Source organism: Prionailurus bengalensis, chromosome C2, assembly GCF_016509475.1.
Source record: "Prionailurus bengalensis isolate Pbe53 chromosome C2, Fcat_Pben_1.1_paternal_pri, whole genome shotgun sequence".
Lineage (NCBI taxonomy): Eukaryota > Metazoa > Chordata > Mammalia > Carnivora > Felidae > Prionailurus > Prionailurus bengalensis.
Genome location: NC_057350.1, coordinates 132636170 through 132659768, shown reverse-complemented (window position 1 = coordinate 132659768; position 23599 = coordinate 132636170). Strand labels below are relative to the sequence as shown.

General features: G+C 36.6%; 1 protein-coding gene across 4 annotated transcripts in view; it reads left to right on the top strand.

The window, feature by feature from the left end:
• ATP2C1 (ATPase secretory pathway Ca2+ transporting 1) overlaps positions 1-23599 on the top strand; it is a 173601-nt gene that overhangs the window by 111721 nt on the left and 38281 nt on the right. For all 4 annotated transcript variants that reach the window (XM_043595410.1, XM_043595411.1, XM_043595412.1 and 1 more), the window contains 9 exons: positions 968-1036; positions 1993-2068; positions 6307-6373; positions 11575-11699; positions 12578-12675; positions 14627-14722; positions 14810-14899; positions 16740-16844; positions 21315-21471. In XM_043595410.1, the coding sequence (XP_043451345.1) occupies positions 968-1036; positions 1993-2068; positions 6307-6373; positions 11575-11699; positions 12578-12675; positions 14627-14722; positions 14810-14899; positions 16740-16844; positions 21315-21471 (883 nt within the window). The remainder of the gene's footprint in view (positions 1-967; positions 1037-1992; positions 2069-6306; positions 6374-11574; positions 11700-12577; positions 12676-14626; positions 14723-14809; positions 14900-16739; positions 16845-21314; positions 21472-23599) is intronic.

The window sequence follows — 23599 nt, the reverse complement described above, 5'->3', positions numbered from 1 at the left end:
CTGCGTTGGGCACAGAGCCTGCTTGGGATTCTCTCTCTCTTTCTCTCTCTCTCTCTCTCTCTCTCTCTCTCTCTCTCTCTCTCTCGGCCCCTCTCCGACCTGCATGTGCGCTTGTGCTCTCTTTCTCTCTGTCTCAAAATAAATAAACATGAAAAAATATATATAAGGGGAACTGGGTGGCTCAGTCGTTTAAGTGTCTGACTCTTGATTTCGGCTCAGGATTGGGCTTAGTGCTGACAGTGCAGAGCCTGCTTAGGATTCTCTCTCTTTTTCTCTCTTTCTCTGTCCCTACCCTGCTTGCATGTGTGTGCTGTCTCTTTCTCAAAAATAAATGAAGTTAAAAAAGATATATGACAAAGAAATGGCAGAATTGAACCTAACCCATAGCATCTATTTTTGATACTAAAGAGAAACTATGTCCCTGAGGTAGAATATGTCCATATTTCTGCCATTTGCCAGATAATGAAGCCTTTAAAAGTATAGTCCTCGGTATCTGTTCTTTTTTTTGTTTTCGATAGAAACAGTGACTCATGGATATGTTCATTACTAGTTAGAATTTTAATTTAGTCGATATGGTACTGGCTATAATATTCCAACTACATATCATTCACCTACTGGATTCTAACATTTCACAAACGTAAAAGGCATGATCCAGTAGCATTTGAGGGGGAAAGAGAAGCTACATTGAATGTCTCTCAAGGATAAGACAGTTTTGAATTTCAGAAATATTAATATAGACAAAGAATGGGCCTCAGAATTGGGCCAAGGTTTGTATAGTAAGGCATAAATACTAATGATCTATAGTAATATCACAAAGTTAATTTGCTAAGGGAACCTTGGATATGTATGTTAGTCATCTTGACTGTGGGCAAAGTTTTGGAGAAAGGGAATGAAGGGTTTTTGTTACTTTGCTTAAGAGAGGTGATAACATATGAATGTAAATGTATTTTCCTGTTTTTCTCTTTAGGGTATTGTCATTGGAACTGGAGAAAATTCTGAATTTGGAGAGGTTTTTAAAATGATGCAAGCAGAAGAAGTAAGTTCTTTGTTAATGATGTTTAATTTCAAATCTGAAATTCTCCATTGTAAGTAAACGAAAAGAAAATAATGGTGGGTTATTTTATGTACTATTGAAGTGGTATTTTATTCAGAATATCACTCAGTTGTCTGTGCTTAAAAACATAATTGGAGCTTTAGTTGACATTGTTAATGTTCTAAAACATTTTTATATTTATTCATTGTTTATAGGAGAAAAAGGTTTATAGCCAATTATTTATAGGGCCTATTCTTTTTTAAAATTGACTTTATCATATTAATTTTAATGGTTACTAAATGGCATATTTGTCTTCTACCAAAATTCCCAACTTTATTTAATTCCAAGTAATGGGGAAAAAAAGATTATAAAGTAAAATAACATGGAAGATATTCTTGTTTAAGAATATTGAAGATGAGTTCTCTCATTTAAAATACTTTCTTACATATGAAAAAGAAGTTGCATTCTACAAATGTCATATTCTCCCCAAATCATCTGGATTTCTCAGGTAACCTGCCAAGATTCCAGTACATGATGCAGTGTATAAAACCATTCCAAGGAGCTTGGCACTGAGGGGACTGCTAGAGAAGGGAGTTAGCAGATCAGGGAGCCAACTGGATAAAAAGACTTGGATTACAAGCTTGTTTGTGGATACAGAAGGGAGAAGATTGGAAAAGTGAGGGGCAGCTGATGGTAATGAAGTCCTGGAGAAGCTGATAGGGAGAATAGATTCCTTCTCAAAAATAGGCATAGGGAACATGGACCTTAAACAGGCTTTTAAAAGTCTCAGCCTCAGTTTCCTCATTGAAGGGGATGAGACTTATCTTTAAGGGAGAGGTGTGTATGTTATGGGTATGTTAAGAACTAACCTGGGTATGTCAAGCACTTAGAGTCCCTGGCACATAGTATATATTCCTAAATTTAGCTAATTGTGGTAAACTCTTCTCCAATTTGTCAAGGCACCAAAAACCCCTCTGCAGAAGAGCATGGACCTCTTAGGAAAACAACTTTCCTTCTACTCCTTTGGTATAATAGGTAAGAGAAGAGTGAGTATGTATATCTCATATATTTACTTAGGGTTTATTTTTATTTATTTTTATTTTTAAGGGGAAGGGGGAGTTTAGATAGATTTGTTTATTCATTTAATTGATTTTTAATTTACTACTAAAAAAAAATTTTTTTTAATGTGTATTTATTTTTGAGAGAGAAACAGACAGAGTGCGAGTCAGGGAGGGGCAGAGAGAGACGGAGACACAGAATCTGAAGCAGGCTCCAGGCTCTGAGGTGTCAGCACAGAGCCTGACACGGGCCCAAACTCACGAATCACGAGATCATGACTTGAGCCGAAGTCAGACACTTAACTGACTGAGCGACCCAGGCGCCCCTAATTTACTACTACTTTTTAAAAATTATAAAACTAGCCCCCAGCCATTGTCCTTTTCTGAAAAGATAAATTAGAACTTCATGTAATTCCTGTAATCATATAGCATTTCTATAAACATTTTATTATTTATTTGTCTTCCTGGTTTTCAACAAATTGATAGTAATGTTTTATGGACTACTATTCCTTTTTCGTTTCATATTTTCTTCATAAACATCTTGCCATTAAGTAGATGCTCTTTATATAGATGTCATGAAATAGATGGTTGTATAGTATTTCATTATGTGGGAAAAAAATTCTTAGAAGTAAAATTTTGGGGGCAAAGAATATGCATGTAATTTTTCAATTTTTGGCACGTTTTGAAGGCTTTTGTTTCATATTGCTAAATAGTATCTTTCTTTCATCAGCAAGGTAAAGGTGTTCCTCTTCCAGCGCTCTTGCTAACTTTGTTGTCATTAACAGATGAATAAAAGGCTTCTCATTATTTTATTTCACAACTCATTATAGAGAAACTGAACAGTTGTCATATGTGTGTTGGTCCTTTTTATTTTATGACCTTCCAATCTATTTATTTTGTCCCTTCTTCTCTTGTGGCTTGGGTCTTAGATCAGTAACAGCTCTTTGTATAATTTGGATAGCCATCCCTTTTGTTAAGTTTATTTCCCCCACTTTTTAAATTCCCTTTGAGGGATAAATATAGTAAACTTGGTTATGAAGGAGGGAGATGTGATTGAAATATATTGTCCTGAGATTGTGATGGCAATGTCCTGTTGATAATCTCTGCAGTTACAGTTTCTGGTTTATTCATAGAAGCTTTCCTAACCCCATATTGTGAAGAGTGTTTATCTTTATAAGCATATTTACTTAAACATCAGTCTACAGCTTAGTTTTTATTTTTGACACTTTATTTTACTATTTAGAATTTATTTTAGTATCAGACTTAAGGTGGGGGCGCCTGGGTGGCTCAGTCGGTTGAGCACCTGATTTTCAGGACTCAAGTCATGATCTCATGGTTTGTGAGTTTAAGCCCCACATTGGGCTTGCTGCTGTCAGCACAGAGCTCACTTCAGATCCTTCCCCGCTCATGTGCTTTCTTTCTCTCTCTCTCAAAAATAAATAAACATTAAAAAAAAAAACAAAAAAACTTAAGGTAGAGTTATAACATTTTTACTCAAAGTTAGTTATCCCAATACCATTAATTCTCTAGTTCATTCTATTTTTAACATGTTTTTTTAAAGTTTATTTATTTATTTTGAGAACAAAAGAGAGCACAAGCACAGGGAGGGGCAGAAAAGAGAGATAATTCCAAGCAGGCTCTGCACTGTTAGCACAGAGCCTGACATGGGACTTGATTTCCCAAACTCTGAGTTCATGACCTGAGCTGAAATTAATAGTCAGATACTTAACCGACTGAGCCACCATGTACTCTATAGTCCATTCTTTTATTCACTCAGTTGAAATGACATTTTTTTTTTTTTAACGTTTATTTATTTTTGAGACAGAGAGAGACAGAGCATGAACGGGGAGGGTCAGAGAGAGGGAGACACAGAATCTGAAACAGGCTCCAGGCTCTGAGCTGTCAGCACAGAGCCTGACGCGGGACTTGAACTCATGGACCGCGAGATCATGACCTGAGCCGAAGTCGGCCGCTTAACCGACTGAGCCACCCAGGCACCCCTGAAATGACATCTTTATCATATATTAAATACTTGAATAAATTTTGGAGTCTTTTCTCCTTTTCTTTAGTTTTTCCATGATGTTATTTTAATTATTTTTGCTAGCTTAAAATTTCAAAATCAATAATGCAGTTCTAAATTAAAATAGATTTGCGTTACACAGTTTCAGTTAAATAATTTTTTAAATATTCTATATCATAAAGTAGAAGATGGAAAGGTATTTCATTCCTCTTTTTTAACTGGTGTGTATATTGTCATAGCTCCCTTAATTTGATTATTGCTATTTATTTTCTAGAATTTATAGGGAATTTGGTAACTGTTAGGGCATTTAGCCAATTAAATCTCAGTTTATGTTAACATTGTACCATGAAACCACCTCACTTTTAGTGATAAAAATCTTTCAACTTTATCATTACCTGGTTTTAATTTAATACATAGGACCTAATTTTTGTTGCTAGGATAGTATATGGAATAGGATAAGGGTCAAGGTCAAAACAGAGGTCAACAGATTTTTTGGGGGGTGGGGGAGTACAGGGCCCAGTAGTACATATTTTAGCCTTTGGTCCATACCAAAGTATTTTGGATATTCTTTGTTGGAAATATTCAACTCAGCCATCAGCAGGGAAGCTATCATAGATAGTACCTAAACAAATAGATATAACTGTGTTCCAACAAACTTTATTTGCAAAAGTCTTCAGGAGGCCCACAGATTATGGTTTGCTGACTTCTAGTATAGTTCATTGGACATAATTTCTTTTGTCAGGATAGTGTTTGGGATAGAATGTTAGAGAATCATAGTCTGGATTATTTATTTATTTATTTTTTATTTATTTATTTTTTTCAACGTTTTTAATTTATTTTTGGGACAGAGAGAGACAGAGCATGAACGGGGGAGGGGCAGAGAGAGAGGGAGACACAGAATCGGAAACAGGCTCCAGGCTCTGAGCCATCAGCCCAGAGCCTGACGCGGGGCTCGAACTCACAGACCGCAAGATCGTGACCTGGCTGAAGTCGGACGCTTAACCGACTACACCACCCAGGCTCCCCTATTTATTTATTTTTTAATGTTTATTTATTTTTGAGAGAGAGGGAGACACAGCATCTGAAGCAGGCTCCAGGTTCTGAGCTGTCAGCACAAACTCTGATGTGGGGCTTGAACTCATGAACCGTGAGATCGTGATCTGAGCTGAAGTTAGATGCTTAACTGACTGAGCCACCCAGGTGTGCCCCTGTAGCTATAGAAAGAAGAAAAACCTGTTTTTAAATGTTTATATTACTCTAGAATACAATCTTGAATTTGTTATACTTTATTAAAACTGTGATGATACTGTGTGTGTTTTCTCACAAAACCAGTGGTGCACTCCTTGCCCCCTTTCTTTTCAGAGGCAAAGGTCAAAGCAAGAGAGTATATTCTTTGGTTCATGCTAATTGATTTCTTATTTGTAAATGCCGTAAAAGTAGTTTTTTTCCTTTTTAATTTTAGAGAGAATTTGCACAAGTTGGGGAGAGGGGCAGAGAGAGAGAGAGAGAGAGAGAGTGAGTGAGTCTTAAGCAGGGTCCACGTTCAGCGTGGAGCTGGACACAGGGCTTGATCCTATGTCCTTGGGATCATGACCCTAGCTGAAACAAGTCTAACGCTCAACCCACTGAGCCACCCAGGCACCCGGCTAATTTTTAAATGTTATAATGTAATTTTAGATATTTTAAGTAAGATGTATTACTCTTTCAGCCAAGTCCTAAGTATTCCTTTGTTTGCAGTATAAACTTTATATGTATTGCCTGGATATTTAGTGATGAGAAGTAAAGTTCCAAGGTTTATTTTTGCAAAGCTGATAATAAATAGAGGACCTATCTGTCTTATGCTACCTTCTTTTTTTTCCCTATTGTGAGACAATACTGGTAATGTTTTCTTATAGTGGTAATTCTCAGATATTATTGCTTTAAGGGGTGAGTGGCAGCAGTGGCAACAGAAGGTAAAGTGTGTGTGTGTGTGTGTGTGTATGTGTATGTGCACGCATGTTCACATATATAACATTATCTTTAAGCAGCATTAATTTTAATCTCCCCTTCTTAATGAATTTTTCTAAAATCTTGTAACTGTGATCTGATATACCTTCTCCTTTATGTTATGGAACTTTTTGACTGCCCTCAGCATCCCATTTATACTGATGTGATTTTATATAAAAGGGAGAAATAGCTATTTGATTCTTTTCCAGGTATCATCATGTTGGTTGGCTGGTTACTAGGAAAAGATATCCTGGAAATGTTTACAATTAGTGTAAGGTAAGTTCTAATAATCATTTGTTTATAAATTGAAGTCTTTTTTCTCTCTCTTAATTTCTCTAATAGGCATGTATTGAAATAAACTCTAGAAAAATGAAAACCATGTGTCTAGCAGTGGAGAAAATGCACACTAGGTGTCTGGTGTTATCTGTCCAATATTACATTTAAAAAAAATGTTTATTTTTGAGAGAGAGGGAAAGCGAGAGTGCACACATGAGGCAGAGAGAGAGGGAGACAGAATCCCAATCAGGCTCTGCACTGTGCAGAACCTGGCATGGGGCTCAATCCCACAAAAACTGGGCGATCATGACTGAGCAGAAACCAAGAGTCAGATGCTTAACCAACTGAGCCACCCAGGTGCCCCCAATATTGCAATTTTATATATTAATAGACAGTTAAGGACTGCCAAATTGAAAACTAGCAGCATGAAAGAGAAAGACCATAATAATAGAAACTAAATAAACAATCTCAGAGGAAAATGCAAATTTCAAGAAATAGCAGAAAAATTAAAACTGGAAAGCATTTTTATTTTCAGAGATTTGTGAACAAACTGCATTTATAATATACAGATTGCTGTAGAAGAGGATCAGAGAAAAAAGTTTTTAGGAATTATGATTTTGACTGTTGAAATTAAACATTCAATTTAAGGGCTGTAATATAAAGTTAAAAAGGGTTCCCTAAAAATAGACTAAAGTGTCTGAAACAGAGAATGAAATAAAAGTGATGAAGAATAATTTAATAAATGCCAATCTAACTAATAGGAGTTTCAAAAGAGGTAAGAAGAAATTATATAAGAAATGATACATGAATATTTTTTGTCTCTGAAGCAAGACGTGAAATCTTTATAGTTTATATGGATTCTGTAAATGCCAAACAAGATGAAAAAAACTCCAAACTAGATACATCATATGAAATTAAAGAAAACCAGTCAGGTTGTCTATAAAGGAAGGATAATTCGGCTGGTATCAAACTTCTTGTTAGCAACTGCAGTTTCCACCAAGGGGTCTTTTTAGACTCTGTTAAACATTTCATTGCACAAGACTTTCATATGTCCTATCTGGCACCTGTGCCTTGAACAGCAGGGCAACTTAAGGCATGCCTCTTATGAGAGAGTCTGTGCAATAGTTCAGCTTTAGGTACAAGAAGATTGGGATGGCCTTGTGAGTGCAGGGGCTACCCTGGGTTAAATTGTTTCATATTCCACAGGAGCCAACATCTCTGGGAACATACACTTTCCAGGGTGCTTGCAAGAAACATGTCCAGTTGTAAGAGTCACCTACGGTCTGGAAACCCAAAGCAGTGGCTTCTTTAAGATAAATTATAATTCTTCCAGTCCATAGATAATTTATCAGTCAGGAGATCCCTTTATCATAAGCAGTGTTGCCTGGCAACATAGTTGATATACTACCCTTGCCAGGTCACAAGGGGAACAGAGCTACCCTTCATCCATAGTAACGTTGGATTACATTAGAAAATAGTGGGGGCAATGCTATCAAAGTATGAGGGGAAAGGAATTTAAGTCAGTAAATCTAGGCCTAGCCAAATTATCGATCCGGTTATTACAAATATAAATAGGCAGGTAATCAGAAAATTTATTCCTTCCCCATCCTGTATGAATTCCAGCAAAACAAAGATGAAAAAAAGGAAGATGATCATGTATGGGATATAAGTAAGAGTGGAATTCACCTAGGTACCTAATAAGGAAAAGAAATTCTAGATGATAGCTCTATGGTAGGCATAGGAAGTCATAGTTCAAATATTAGAACAAAAACAGTGTATTAAAAAAAATCAAATGGATTACAAGGAGTAGGTAGATGGAGTAAGAAGTTAAAAGACATTTGTGATGGGGTGAAGGAGTATATTTTTTTCTTAAAAGGGGCAAAAATACAATTTGAAACTCTTGGCTTAAATCTGTATAAAAAAGATGGGTTAAATATGAAATAAATTTAAAATTGGGCATGAGGATGAGATAATAAACATTAGCATATTAGCTGTTGGACTCATTTTAGATTTTGAGTATTTTTTTGAGCAGTTCTCTTTGTGAAGATTGATATAATCATGATTTTTATTCCTACTTCAAAGTCTTACAAAGGACAAAGTATTAAAAAATATATTTTAATAGAATAAAACTCATTCTATTTTGTAATAATTATATGGGTCCATTGTACTTTTATAAATCTAAGATATTAGTGACCTTATTTTTCCTATGTCTTAAAACATTTTGCTATTTCATTGTAGCAAATGAAATAGCAATTATTGTAATAATTATTTCCATTTGTGCTAAAAACCAGTAAAACAAGAATGCAGAAGGATGATGGGATCACTTACAAGGTTGATGTAATAATAAAGTAAATCATCATTATTCTGTTATCCTTTAATTCTTTTATTATGTTGCCCAAAATATTACATCATCATTTACAAAGGTATAAAAGAAGTCCGGAGATATATTTGTTGTTGTCTTTTTCTTCTCCCTCCACCCCTTTTTTGCACTCATTAAAATTAAGAATTGTAATTTTTCATTTTCCCACATAATGGCAAAGAGTAATTGACAGGAAAATTATTGGACAAACCGGAAGATGAAATGCAAAGAGACAAAGTGCTACTGTAGGCTCTAATGATGAGGGTGAAATTTAATAATATATGTGAAATCTTAATACTGTGACTCTTTGGGTGATGGTAGCTTCAATTTAATTTAACTCCTGAATTAATGAGTGAAAGTTTATTTCTTATGACAAAAAGGGAAGGACAGGTATTCTCTTTCAGTTAGTCATTCTACATCAAGGAATTTATCATGCATTTCCAACAAGAACCTAGGCCACCCCTTTTTGTTAAAAGGATGTATGACCATTTTCTTTCATCTTTTCTGATATTTGTTTGCCAGCTTTTACTTTACACCATTTATAAGTGGACAAATACTGAAGGCTGGTATTAATATAAAGGTGATTAAATGGAAATAGATGATACAGAAATGAAAAACTTCATTTACACCCCTTGTAATTGGTGTTTTTTAATCTAAAAATTATGTTACAGAGATGACTTATCTTTTCAACAAAGTTATGAACCATCAACATTTTCAGAAGTGTTGCATTTTGAAGATACAAATGCGAAAAGTAAAACCAGAATTGATAAGCCTATAACCTATGGGAAATGTTTTTTGAATCTGAAATCACTTTTTGTAAAGTGAATATATTCCAGGTTCCTTCATGACAGTTGACAAGCAGTTAGTTGCATCCAAAAGGACATTGCATATTTCTGATATATGTATACCTTCAAATCCAGAAATATAGTTTGGGGTTAAAATTTAAAATTTCTAGGGGTGCCTGGGTGGCTCAGTTAAGTGTCTGACTTTGACTCAGGTCATGATCTCCCAGTTCATGTGTTCGAGCCCTGCATTGGGCTCTGTGCTGACAGCTCAGAGCCTGGAGCCTGCTTTGGATTCTGTGTCTTTCTCTCCCTCTGTCTCTTCCTCTCCCTCTCCCTCTCCCTCTCCCTCTCCCTCTCCCTCTCCCTCTCCCTCTCCCTCTCTCTCTCTCTCTCTCTCTCTGCCCCTCCCCTCTCTCAAGATAAATTTAAACAATATATAAAAATTTTTAAAAATTAAAAATTTCTGAAGTTTTTCATAATCCATTTATTCCTTTGCAAATTATTTATAAAGTGAAACTTAGACACAAAAGAAGGGAAAGGTCCACTAGATCTAGATTGTAAACTGATGCCTATTTTTCCTGATACAGTGAGGGTTAATGGAAGCATAAGAAACGAGGATTCTATTTGAGCATAGAATAGTTCAAAAGAGAGAAGGGAACATTAATGATCGCACATATTTCTTGACTTTAGTGTATACTGTTTAGCCAGTGGTATTGTGTCATTCATTGGCTTTCACCTTTTAGAATTAACCTGTAAACAGAGCATGAAAGCCTTTAATAATGCTTATAGAACAGGATGCTAATGATGTCAAGGTAGATCATTCTGAAGAAAAGGTAGGTAATAGAAATTGGGAAGTAGAAGCAGTGGAGAGAACAATGTTAGAAGGAGGAACAGGAACACATATGTCCTTACCTATAGGGGAGTTTGGTGTGGGATAAAACATAGAGACTTAATTTGATTTTTTTTTTTTTAACATTTATTTATTTTTGAGACAGAGAGCTTCAACAGGGGAGGGTCAGAGAAGGAGGGAGACACAGAATCTGAAACAGGCTCCAGGCTCTGAGCTGTCAGCACAGAGCCTGACATGGGGCTCGAACCCATGGACCACGAGATCATGACCTGAGCCAAAGTTGGACGCTTAACCGACTGAGCCACCCAGGCGCCCCGAGACTTAATTTGATTTTTAAAAAATTGCAGAGGGAAACCGTGAAGTACATTTTTTTGTTGTAATAAAATACACATACCATAAAGTTTACCATTTTAAAATGTACAATTCAGTGGAATTAAATCCATTCATAGTGTTGTACAGCTACAACCATTATCAAGTGTCAGAACTTGTCATCACCCCGAAAGAAAACCCTGTGCCTACTGGGCGATCATGCACCGTTTTTCCTTCTCTCTTGCCTTTGGCAGCCACTAAACTGCTTCCTGTCTCTGAATTTGCTTACTGTTAATATTTCATATAAATGGAACCAAAACAACATGTGTCTTTTGTGTCTGGTTTCTCTCACTTAGCATAATGTTTTTGAGGTTCATCCGTGTTGTAGGATGTATCAGTACTTCATTTTTTTTTTTTAATGGCAGAATACTACATTGTATGGCTATACTACAATTTCCCATTTATCAATTGATGGAAATTTGGACTATTTACATCTTTCAGTGATTGTAAATAGTGCTGGTATGACCCGTCATGTGTAAGTTTTTGTCTGAATACCTATTACTGTTATGTGTATTTACAGATGTGAAAACTAAACTACAGGGGTAGAGTGATAATAGCTCAGAGTCAAACAGGTAAAAATTGGGGAAGCCAGGGGTACAGATCTAGGTAATCTGATGTCACAGCCTGTATTCTTCAACCACTACACTTAACCTGGCAGTTAGTAGGTTATCCAATAAATGGTAATCAACTTTCCCTTCTTCTTGAGGCCACTTTTTGAGTATTGACCATATTGATTTTGTGTTTTTATTAGCCTCAGTTTTAAGTCACAGCCAATTGAACTGATTGCTGTAGGTACTATTTAATTTATGCTTCAATACTAAGTATATATTGGTTACAGTTTGGCTGTAGCAGCAATTCCTGAAGGTCTTCCCATTGTGGTCACAGTGACTCTAGCTCTTGGTGTTATGAGAATGGTGAAGAAAAGGGCCATTGTGAAGAAACTCCCTATTGTCGAAACTCTGGGTAAGTATGTGGTAATGTGAGCATACTTATGCAATAGTGTGTGAGTTTACATCAATAGTGAATCATCTGCAGGTTGTTACCATTTTTGTCTTAGAGGCTTGAGTGGTGGTATTTGACTTGTGGCAAAGTTAAGTGTGGTTTTCACAACCAGAAAAGGTACTTAAAAACGCGTATCATTCAGGATAGGGGACTTTCAGAGAAATCTTTCTGTATCAGAGATGTTGTAATGCTTAAATCATGTAAAAAAAATCTATTTAACCAGTGAAACTTTAGAGTAAAATTAGTAGAATTACTTTCCTTTGACATCTCAAGAAAGATAATTATAGATCCCAGAATGTCATACTTCAGTTGAATTTCTGATAACAGTAAATATACAACAGTTGCTAAGTGTTGCTGTGTAACAACTTTATGTGTGAGATGAAAATTGCAGTAACTTTCTGTATGCTGTGAAATATCTTTTTTTTTTAATTTAGGATTCTAAAAATGTTGAATTTAATTTTTAGTTTGCATTACAGTATTGAGAAGGCAAAATATCTTAAAATTTCTGACTGAAACAATTATATGGGTTTAAATTTAGGTACCTTTAAACTTTCTAGAAATATTATATAAAGCTAATGCTGAGAAGCTTTGTAGAAATTCAACTGCAAATTAATAAGAAAAAGTCAACATTTATCAGTTAATCTGTTTTTTTAATTTTAACATGAGTAATCACTTTATGGTGAAATCATAATGAGAAAACATCTAAAATTATCAGTGAACTTGATTTGTTCAAAATTCAGAACAGCAGGACAGGCTTCAGAGTCTTTGATTTGTTTTCAATGTGAACTTGTTTATTTCCCTCTGACTCTTTTGGTGACATGTAATGATTTATTCTTTAGGCTGCTGTAATGTGATTTGTTCAGATAAAACTGGAACATTGACAAAGAATGAAATGACTGTTACTCACATATTTACTTCAGACGGTCTGCATGCTGAGGTACTCTATAGATTTTTTTTTTTTTTTTTAACAACAGTATTTCTTTGTTAAGAAACTTGGTGTGTAGACATTCCTCACAGTTCTAGTGTCTTATCTTCAAAAGGGTTATAAATTCAGCAGCAGCAGAGTCTTTCCCTTATTTTACCAGTCTTGATCCCGCTCCACTTGCACACGCTGTACACTCTACAGACCAGAAACTTTGCATCATCCTTAGCACCTTCCAGTCACCCCTGCTAGCCATTTGTTACCAAACTCTTATTCTTGCTCTATACGCAGCTTGAGGGATCTTTCAGAATCAAATGTTGAGCAAGTCACTCCCTAATTAAGATGTTTCCATTGCGACCAGGATCCTGAAGTGTGGCCTCTTGAGGCCGTACGTATTTTGTTCCTTGTTTCCTTCTTCAGCCTTATATGTTCCACTTCACTTTCTGTGCACCAGATATACTGACTTTATGTTCTTTCAGTGTGACAAAATTCCCCCTACTTCAGGACCTTCACTGCTGTTCTCACTGCACAGGACAGTTTAATGTCTCTCTATCCTTTGCACTGCAGTTCGAACCCTACTTCTTTAGAAAAGCTTTGCTGACCACTCAGAACTGGTCCTATTTTATTTGTTTTCATAGCACTCCGTGCCTCTTAGTTTTTAGCCCAGATAAAATTTTCTAAAATATTAGAAGTTGTAGTAGAGCAGAACTAAGTTGCCTAACATGGGGCCTGCCTCACAGTAGTAAATACTTGTTGAAAGAATAAATGAATAGATGAATTACTTTATTTTAAAACTTACATTTTGGCAGTTTCTTAAGTGCATGTCAGTGTATGTGCCTTGGTTAATTTTGAAGCTAGATGAGGACAAGTTCCAGTCTCCACCCCCCCTCCCCCCCCAGTCTTTACTGGATTTCTGGCTGGTGTGTCCATTCACACCACTTAGGATGGGTACAGTATTTTAAATTGTATTTATATCCAATTCACCGAGCAAAGTAAGCATTAGACAAATTGACAGAAGTTGCATTTAGGTTTATTTAATTCTATTTTACATAGGCTTTGAAATGAGACTGTTCTTATTTAGGGTATTAGATTTGGTTAAGGAAGGATACCTGATACTCTGTTGTTGAATATGCCTTTTGTGGATGACTCTGGGTCATTGGGGTTACATGTGCTTCTATGGTTCAGATATGGAAGGTAGGATATAAATTGCTGTTTTGTTTTAAGCCCGTGCTTTGATATGTTGAGCATTAACCATTTGTTAATTGGTTAACATTCTCTAAACTGTCTTATTTTTATTGTGAAATTTAACTTTTGTTGATTTATTTTTTTTTGTTGATTTAATTTTATTTTATTGTGAAATTTAACTTGATTTGCTCTAGCCATACAGAATAAGTATCTGGTTTGTTTTGACCTCTGATTTTTAAAACTGGCGTGTAATATATTATGTTAAAGTAGTTTGTAAGTGCTGGGATAAATCACATAATGTCTCTGTTCCTGCATATTTGCAAAAAGAATTCTGCTGTTTTCTGGGTCTCAGGTTTGTCACAAATGTTAGGTGTGGAAATGGATTTGAATTCTTGGAAAATTTAGTATGTTACATAAATATAATGTTACATAAATTTAAAGCTTACTTACATATAGAGATTTTCATGGTTTATCTTTTTTTTATAGTATAAGTAGAAACAATATAAGATTATGTTAACAATATTTCTTCTTATATTGTACATTGTCATAATTATTAATTTAATTATTAATATAATTATAGGTTTGTCATTATGGTAAAAATTAGAATCTATATTCTTTTAACTGTTAAGTATTCTTTCAGACAAGTGCTTTTCTAAATATATACACTAATAGTATCATAATGTATAAAATTAAATGAACATAACTCATCATAGTTTTCAGTTTTCATGAGTATTGTCATTGTCTTCTGGTTGAATTATTGACCCCACTTTATGTTCCTTAGGTTACTGGTGTTGGCTACAATCCGTTTGGGGAAGTGATTGTTGATGGTGATGTAGTTCATGGATTCTATAACCCAGCTGTTAGCAGAATTGTTGAGGTAACTCCTTTATTCCCTAAGAAGGTGACTTTTCATAATGATTTAGGACACAATGATGGGTTCATAGTTTCCATGTATTTCTTTTAGGCGGGCTGTGTATGCAATGATGCTGTAATTAGAAACAACACTCTAATGGGGAAGCCAACGGAAGGAGCTTTAATCGCTCTTGCAATGAAGGTATGTGCCTGATCTCTCTTCAGTATACAAGATACTACCCTCACAAGAGAATGTGAGGCTATCAGTTTCAGTATTACTAGTTTTTAGGTGTAGAATGAAGACAACTCACAATGTTTCATTGTTTACATTGCCTTTTGGGGACTAGTTTTATTCTTCTTGGAACTACAGAGCCAATACAGCCTGTTCAGTATAGCTTTATGCCTTACGTTCAAGAAACAAATTAATGACCAGTGACTGGATTTCTTCTTATGAAGAATGTTTTTGTTTTCCATAATATTTAGAGTTTCATGTGAAAAGCTTTATAAATGGGTGTAATTGCTGAAGTACTATAACATTCAAATGAGTAAAAGGAAATATTCTTTAAAGTATTTCCATATGAAGATATTAAGACATAGCTTTTCTTTTTCCAGTCTTCCCATTTCCTCCATTATCAATTTCTTAAAACGAGTATAGAGTTAGAATCTGTGTTGGGGAGATAGGGTGCTGTTCTTTGTGACCCTTTTGTCTTTCCCAGTTGGTCTCCTCTTCTAAGTCTTACCTTTGATTAAATGAAACCTAAAGCCCACTCTGTCACTTCCATAACAAAAATTAAAACTCCTACTTTTAAAAGCAGTCTTAGAAAGCTTTGAGACTTGTGTGAAACAGGATACCTCTAAATGAGGTTGTTTGAATTGAGATCCAGTATAGAAATTTAGGTTACTGTATTTAATAAAATTGGTATTTTTAGAATATATGTTTTCTTAACTTTCAGAAAGCTACATTTCTTTATCATTTGTTCTCTTGTAACTAAAGTAGCATCGTATAGCTTTTTGAAGGATATTTAAAAGTTGAATCTGTTATCTGTTATTTACTGTGTTAAACTTAACCTTATACTCTTAACTTTTAAGAGAGTGTGTGAAACCACCTCCATATGACTGAGGACCTCACATTTTAGGGTAGGGAGTTGACACTGACATACTGGAAACAGATAGAAGGTAGACCAATATAGTAGATAGTTAAGTCTTAGACATTGAGCCACATATAAGAACAATGCACATTCAGACTGGAGACCTAGGCTTCGAAGGATAGGCAGGATTTGGAAAGGCAGTAAGCTAGGGAAAGAGCAAGGATAAAAGCGTGGAGGAATAAATAAGCATAGATTGCATGGTGGCTTATGTATTGGTGACCTGGATGACAAGAAGGGAGTTTGAGTAACCCACAGGATTGTTAAAGAGATTGCACGGTGGGTTTCTAGAGGATCTTTGAAAGCCAGGAAGAAAAGTCTGAACATGTTTCAGTAGATAACAAAGAACAAAAAGCACTAAAGCTAGGTTTTTGAGTAGTTTGAATATGTAGAGGGAAATGCAGAGGGTTTTGGGAAGAACAGCTACATGACCCTGGTAGTAGTAGAATATCAAGCGGTAAGGTACACGGGAGTAGGATGGTAGCAACAAGAAAGATGGATTTAGATCCCGAGGAAGTAAGGAATTGAATCTGAAGCTTCTGTTGATTACAAAAGTACATACTCAGTATCAGTTGGGTACCTTTATGGTTCGGGTACCCTGCTTCCTTCCAGAATTTGAGCCAGCAGAGATTTTCATATAGTCACTGTTGAAGATTTGGTCTGCATACTGTCCAGGGAGCATGCCTTACACTGTATGTACACACCAAGGCTTTCATCTTGATCACGTATGCTGTCATTCAGAAAAATACAGTATAAATGGAAGGAGCATTGCTGTTCTGTCACCATTATTTGAATAATACTCCACAGATTTCTCTAGCCAGCCTAGCTGTAAGTTGTGTTAAAGAAAAAAAATAGTCCCATGTTGGTGAGAATTAACTTTCTTTTTGTGTCATACAGATGGGTCTTGATGGGCTTCAACAGGACTATATCAGAAAAGCTGAATATCCTTTTAGCTCTGAGCAAAAGTGGATGGCTGTTAAGTGTGTACACCGGACACAGCAGGTACCTTTCTGTGTAACGAGTGCTTACTAAATCCTGCTGAACATAGATGACCGTGTTGCTCTCATTATCCCCCTTTGGCTTTAAGTGATCATTGAGCAAAGCAAAGGCCTGTTTCTTTAAAGCGTGTATAATTCGTGGTAACTCATCCTTGTTGCTCTCATGCTCCCTTTGATTTCATGCGTATGGATACCCGGTTTTGCTGCGTGAACAAATAGCTTAAAATGAGTTGGAGCCTGGTCTCAGTGTCCTAGAACTTGTGACATCAGATTCTATCAACATCTTTGTTCTTGATGACTGTGTATTATAGGTTTCTGCTCTCTGGTGTCAATCAGTATTCTTTCGCTGAAGGAATGCCTTGTCTTCAGAACAAACAAAACCACATTATTTTGTGGAAAAGTGGTTACCAAATATGTATAATTCATGTTAGTTGATCCAGCTTACAAACTGGCAAAATGACATGCAGTGATATTTCAAGCTACTGCTTTGTCCCTGGGTGCTTTAGAAATTTTTATAAAGTTAGTGTAATAAGACTTATTAGTTATCTACAAAGTATGTCACTCATAGTTGCTGTTACCAGTTTGATGCTGAAGCTTTTGCCATGCCCTTAAAAAATATATATGTTATTTTAGTATTTTCTTTATTAGGAATTAATAATTGGTTATGTGATTTCCCCTATGAGCAAATAGTTTGAAGCCATTACATCTCTGTAGACAGGAATGAGTGAGAGGATTTCTCACTCATAATAAATAGGAAACATAACTGATTTTAAAAGAAAGGCCAAGTTGGTCAACATTGAACTTGTCAATAGATGTCTGCCAGGAACTCTGTTCATGAGGAGAAAAAAGATTTGTCTGATCTTTAAAGGAACTTTTATGAACTCCTGGGAAGGGAGACAAGTAAATAAATAAAAGTGTAAAAATAAAATGCCTTTAAACCTTGTAACATAAAGCTTTCAAAAATTGCATTAGAGTTAAATAATTTTCACCTGTTGTCCTGGACCAAAGGAGTCCCTCGACCGCAAGAATGCGTATATGAGTTTATATGGAAAGTTTGATTCTTTATGTTTTATATATGGTCACTCAGTACTTCAAGATAATGTGGCTTATGTCAAGTTTAATGATTTGACTTCAGCAGTTTTGAGTCTAACTTCACGAGAGTTTTTCTTTGGAAGTTGTACATTAATGTTACAGCTTGAGAACTGATCTCAGTTATGGGAGTGGGGGATAGGTAGCAGCAGGGTATAAGTTTGAAAGATGTATGGGATTGTTCTTCTCATATGCTGATCTGAAAATCTCCTCTTACAAAACAAAACCAACCAGTGTAACAAAACCCAAACCCACTGATGTGCCTCAGGATCTAGAAGAGGTCAGCCTGGCACAGATATGGCAGACTTACCATAAAGATAACCCCAGTGGCTCGAATAGTTTGTCTTAAGAGGACTTTCATCTGGGGCGCCTGGGTGGCGCAGTCGGTTAAGCGTCCGACTTCAGTCAGGTCACGATCTCGCGGTCCGTGAGTTCGAGCCCCGCGTCGGGCTCTGGGCTGATGGCTCAGAGCCTGGAGCCTGTTTCCGATTCTGTGTCTCCCTCTTTCTCTGCCCCTCCCCTGTTCATGCTCTGTCTCTCTCTGTCCCAAAAATAAAAATAAACGTTGAAAAAAAAAAAAATTAAAAAAAAAAAAAAAGAGGACTTTCATTTGAGTGTGTCAGTATACGTTTATTTATACTCTCTTCCTGGAACCTGTCAAAATGACAGCCAGTCAGTAAAGGATGTAAAAAAGAGAAAGGATGGAAAAGACTCAGTATGATAGGTATCTTTGAAGGTGGGGATTAAGACATGAGATTAAAAGCAAGAGATCAGTTTGAAGTTCTGAGTGAGGAACCAGTAGAAATCCCCCAAGAGAACCTTCGCTGTTTCTTGAGGCCCAACCATTAGCCCTTCTTTACCCCAGTAGAATATCAGCAATCCCATCTTGGGAACAAGAATGGAGGGCAGAAGTAAGGCTTATAACTGAAAACAGAGTGATTAAGGGCAAGTCATTGTCCTGAAGAGCATGCCTCCAGCATCTAACTCCACTTTCTTAGAATGCCTGCAGGGAGGTATCTTCCTACCCTCACTTGCTGATGCCAAAAATTGAAGAGTTGTAGGGAAGCTTACTGGTCTCAGGGAGATCCCAGTAATACGGAGTATTCTTACCTAAGCTCTTTGTTCACTGGTAGAGCTTACTGACTCTTGGTCATCATCTCATCACCCTACAGCAAGGGCTATCAGTTGATAAACGCTATCAGTGCCCATGGAGCTTCTAGACCTTTAATTTCCTGAGTCTTAAAGTAAATGGACAGTCAAGGTTTGCTAAATATTTGTCTTCAGTATGAAAGACACAGACGAAACCAAAAGGGAAAGGGGTCTCAGCAAGACAAAGATAATGCTGGATACTGAAGAAAATTTCCAAAGACCCTAGAAAATGACAACAAAATACCTTAAGTAGAATGTTTTGAAAATAAAGTCAACGAATCTATCAGAAAGGGGTACAAAAAGTCAGAGAGGTGCTTAATATAAAAGATAAGGTACAAAAATTAGAATATAAACAAGATAGCCAACATAGTGGTAACAGAGAACAGAAAATGGGAAGGTTTTATCAAATAACACCAAAATTTTCCAGAGTAAGGACCTCAGCTTCTAGAATAAAATTGCCCACCAGCTGCTCAGCACAATGAGTTATATTAAAGAAGGGTGGGGTGAAGGGATAAACACAGTGCCCATAATCAAGAAATTTGAGGACACTAAAGGAGAATTCTAAAAACTTCCACTGGTTTTTGGGGCCAGAGAGGAGGCAAAGGAGAGATTTTATATAAAGGTTTAGGAATTAAAGTAGCTTCTTAGACTTTTCAAATGTAATATTGGACTCTGGAGGCTGGAAGATAATAGAGGAATGTCTTCACATTGAGAGGAAATTTATTCTCAACTGAACTTAAAAAATATGGGGATGGGATAAAATGTTTTCAGATATTCCACGTCCCAAAATGTGTATCCCACATACCTTTTCTTAGATACTTGCAGATATGTTATTCCAAGAGAAAACACAACTAAGGAAAATGAAGACTTTGAACCCAGTGAGTTCTAACCAGGAGAAGGGTGCAAAGAATCCCCAGGACAGAGGTGAAGGGAAGTCCTGCATACCAGTCATGTAGCAGGCTTAGAAATTGGCCAACTCAAACTAGAAAGGAAAGGAGAACAATACCCAAGGAGGAGGTCTTCAGTAATAATGTGGAAGGAATAGTTTACCTGCTCATTTAATCATACGAAAAATATCATTGAGAAGGGCTTTATATTGCATGGAAGTGTTTGGAGGCAATATAATAGGTGTACATAAAACTAAACAAATAAGTTAAATAAGAAAAGAAATATATTTGAGTTAATGGAAACCACATCATACCTTCTTCTTTCCTCCTTACCTCCTAATAATCTGCTCAGTAGTTACTTGGGGACCCAAGGCAGATGAAGGCTCCGTCTCAGTGTGAGCATACACTGTCCTAGCAGGGCCAGAGGAATAGCACATTATTTGCATTTGCCAGTGATTCAGTGCTGTTCATATTTATTGGTCAAAGCAAGTCACCTCTGACTTCAAAGTGGGAGACAAGGGCAGAGAAATACATTCCTGTCATGTACCTGCAAGAAGTGGGATGTTTGTGAACTGTTCTTAGTTATTTTCCTTTGCTCAGTGGGTGGGAAACCCTAAAGTACACAGAATACTGGCAACTTTTGCTTTAACTTCATTGTAACAATGGGGAGAGGAGGAATAGATAGTAGGGTGGCCAAACTATCACCTGTCACAGTGGACCATGTATAAAATTGATCAGCAAAAAAAGTAGCAGTGTAAATGCATTTAAGAATATGGAGATAAGTAGGAAGGAATACAGTTAAAATTGGTTTGTTCTAGTAGAGTAGGACTAGAGGTGTGAAAATTTGGGCAGGCAACTGTAGTTTTTCATTGTAAGCTTTTGTATAATGCTTTGCTAAGGTAAAAAGTAAAAGGTTCTGATAATACCCATAATTACAAGGTAGCTTTGGGAATTAAATGGGATCACATACATAATGCGCATATAATAGCAGCTGATGGAAAGCCTGAGCCACTGCTTGTGGGCTGATGATAGATCTCTTTCCTTTTCTTGTTACGTTGTAAGGCCCTCCCCAAATCCCAGAGTGGCTAATCCAGGGCTTAGGGTAGCATTGCCTTCAGTGTGTGGAGGTGAGGGTGGTTGGGGAGTAGATGCTGTTTTCTCTCGAGGGTAAAAAAAGCTTCCACATATGAACTTTTAATCTTCAGAGTTGAAGTGCCATTCAAAGCCTTAGATTTGAGTAACTGCCCTGGTTATTATGAGAAATGTATGCCATGTATTGTTGACTCCAGTGACAGATATATACAAGTTGGCATTAACTTGAATTTAGTTGCAATGTTTTTTCTTCTTAGGATGGACCAGAGATTTGTTTTATGAAAGGTGCTTATGAACAGGTGATTAAGTATTGTACTACATACTATAGCAAAGGGCAGATGTTGGCACTTACCCAGCAACAAAGAGATCTGTACCAACAGGAGAAAGCACGAATGGGCTCTGCAGGGCTCAGAGGTAAGGCCATTTAACATAGTTCCTTAGGGTGGAAAAGTAACTGTTATTGTATTTTATTGAGGCAGACATACAATGTTATGTTAGTTTCATGTGTATAACATACTGATTTGACAAGTGTATACATTGTGCTATGCTCACCACAATAAGTATGGTTACTATCTGTCACCATATAATACTGTTACAGTGTTGTTGACTATATTCCCTATGCAGTAATTTTCATCCTCATGACTTTATTTTATAAATGAAAGTTTGTACCTCTTAATCCCATTTAACTATTTGACCCATCCCTCCCAAACCCCTACCCCAGTGAGACCTTCTTTTAATTGTAGATGAATTTGTGCTTCACATCTGAGCTGCCCCATTCTGTTCCAGGGTTTATTTATAGAACACTGTCCTTTCTGAAGTCTTATGTTTTAGTTGGCTATTTGGCCCCCAAAACTTGGGAAGTTGGGAATGTAGCAAAATACGAAATTTCTAATTCTTACAGACGTGCAGTGGTCTCTGAGTAGGTGATAGAAATTTTATTTTTGACAAACTTATCTTGTGAGAAAAGGAATGGAGGAAGGGAAAGTGATATTACTCCTTCTTTGTTTTATCATTTTAACTGTTTTATTTATTACGAGATCTAAAATAATTCCCTAAATATTAAAATGTTAAGTCTCTGATTTGTCCTTTAAACTCTGGTGATTGTTTACTTATTCCTCTTCTGCTGACCTTCTTCCCTTGCCATTCACCAGACAGGTAAAGAAGTGCCCACGTTCTGCTTTATGTCTGTGTTGCTGACTGAACAGTGATGGGGAGAGAGTGTCTGCTCTCCACACACACACATTAGGCCGTTTCTCCTAGGGACAGCATGTGTAGGATTGAAGAGTCAGGGGTTGAGGCCATACCTGGTTTTTACCTTCTCGATAGTCCTCTGGCTTGTAGTCTCTTTCAAGGAAACTGGAAGAGTTGGCCTCCTTAGTCTTATTATTTTTACAAAATAGAAGTCAAGTACAATCCTGGGAGGAGAAAGCAACTTAATGTAAAAAGATACTCCTCTTATTCACGGTTCACTTAAGCAAGGGCTCTCTGTGGGTATAAAACATTTGGATAGGTCTACAGGATTTCTGCTTTTACAATAAGCTAGGTTTAGAAAGGTATTCTTGTGGCTTTGAAGGCAGAGTTTTGTTATTCTTAACAAGAGGGTCCAAAGTTGGCTTGGATTTAGGGACCCTAAAGAAGTTTCAGAGGTTTCGTATGTTTTTATTTGGACTCTTTTCATCTGAAGGATTATGGAGGTCTTTGTTGGTGTGTGTGTATGTGTGTGTGTGGTTTGGTGTTGTAACATTGTGAAACAGACCAGAGTTGGTAGCGAGAAAATCTCTCTCCCAGGGCTTTAGGAAACACTCTGGTCTTTTGCCTCTTGCTGCATGTCTTTTCCTGTGCTTAAGCTCCGCTTTCTCCTCCTTCTGAAATTAACATAAGGGGAATAGGAAGACTTCAGATTTAACCTGATACATACTTAGGTTACATCTTACAAAATTTAAGTTTCTTAAATACACGTGGTTCTTAATTTTGAAGTCAGAGTCTGTTCTGTTTTTATGTTTTAGTTGGGGACCCTCCACACGAAAAAAGTCTACCTACCCTTGTCCTGAACAGCAGCAGTGCATCTTCATTTGTGCTGAGGAAACAAATAAATACAGGGTATTAACCTTTAGGCTAATACCACCCCTCTACTGAGAGCGCCAGGAGCTGATCTCCCTTTCTTAGGGTTTGGTGACATAGGAATTGGTACTCACTATCTCCTTCTGTTGTCTTCTGCCTCTGTTTCAACACCAGGGACTGTCAGGAGGCTCATTGTCTCCAGGGTGAAAGCCTTTGGGGCACACATCTACATAGTTAGGTCTATGACTCTGACATCGGAAAAATAGAAGTCATTTGCCTCTAACCTTGGTTTTCCAAATATATCTAATCCTTTGAACCTTCTGCTTAAATAAGAATGGATACTGTTCGTGATCATGGTTATGACTTTTCAGTTTCCCTAGGAGATACATATGTTCAGTTGGTGTGCTTTTTTGTGTGTGTGTATTTTTTTTTTTCTGTAAGTTGTTCAGTCTAATAATATTCCAGATGGAGACACATCTCT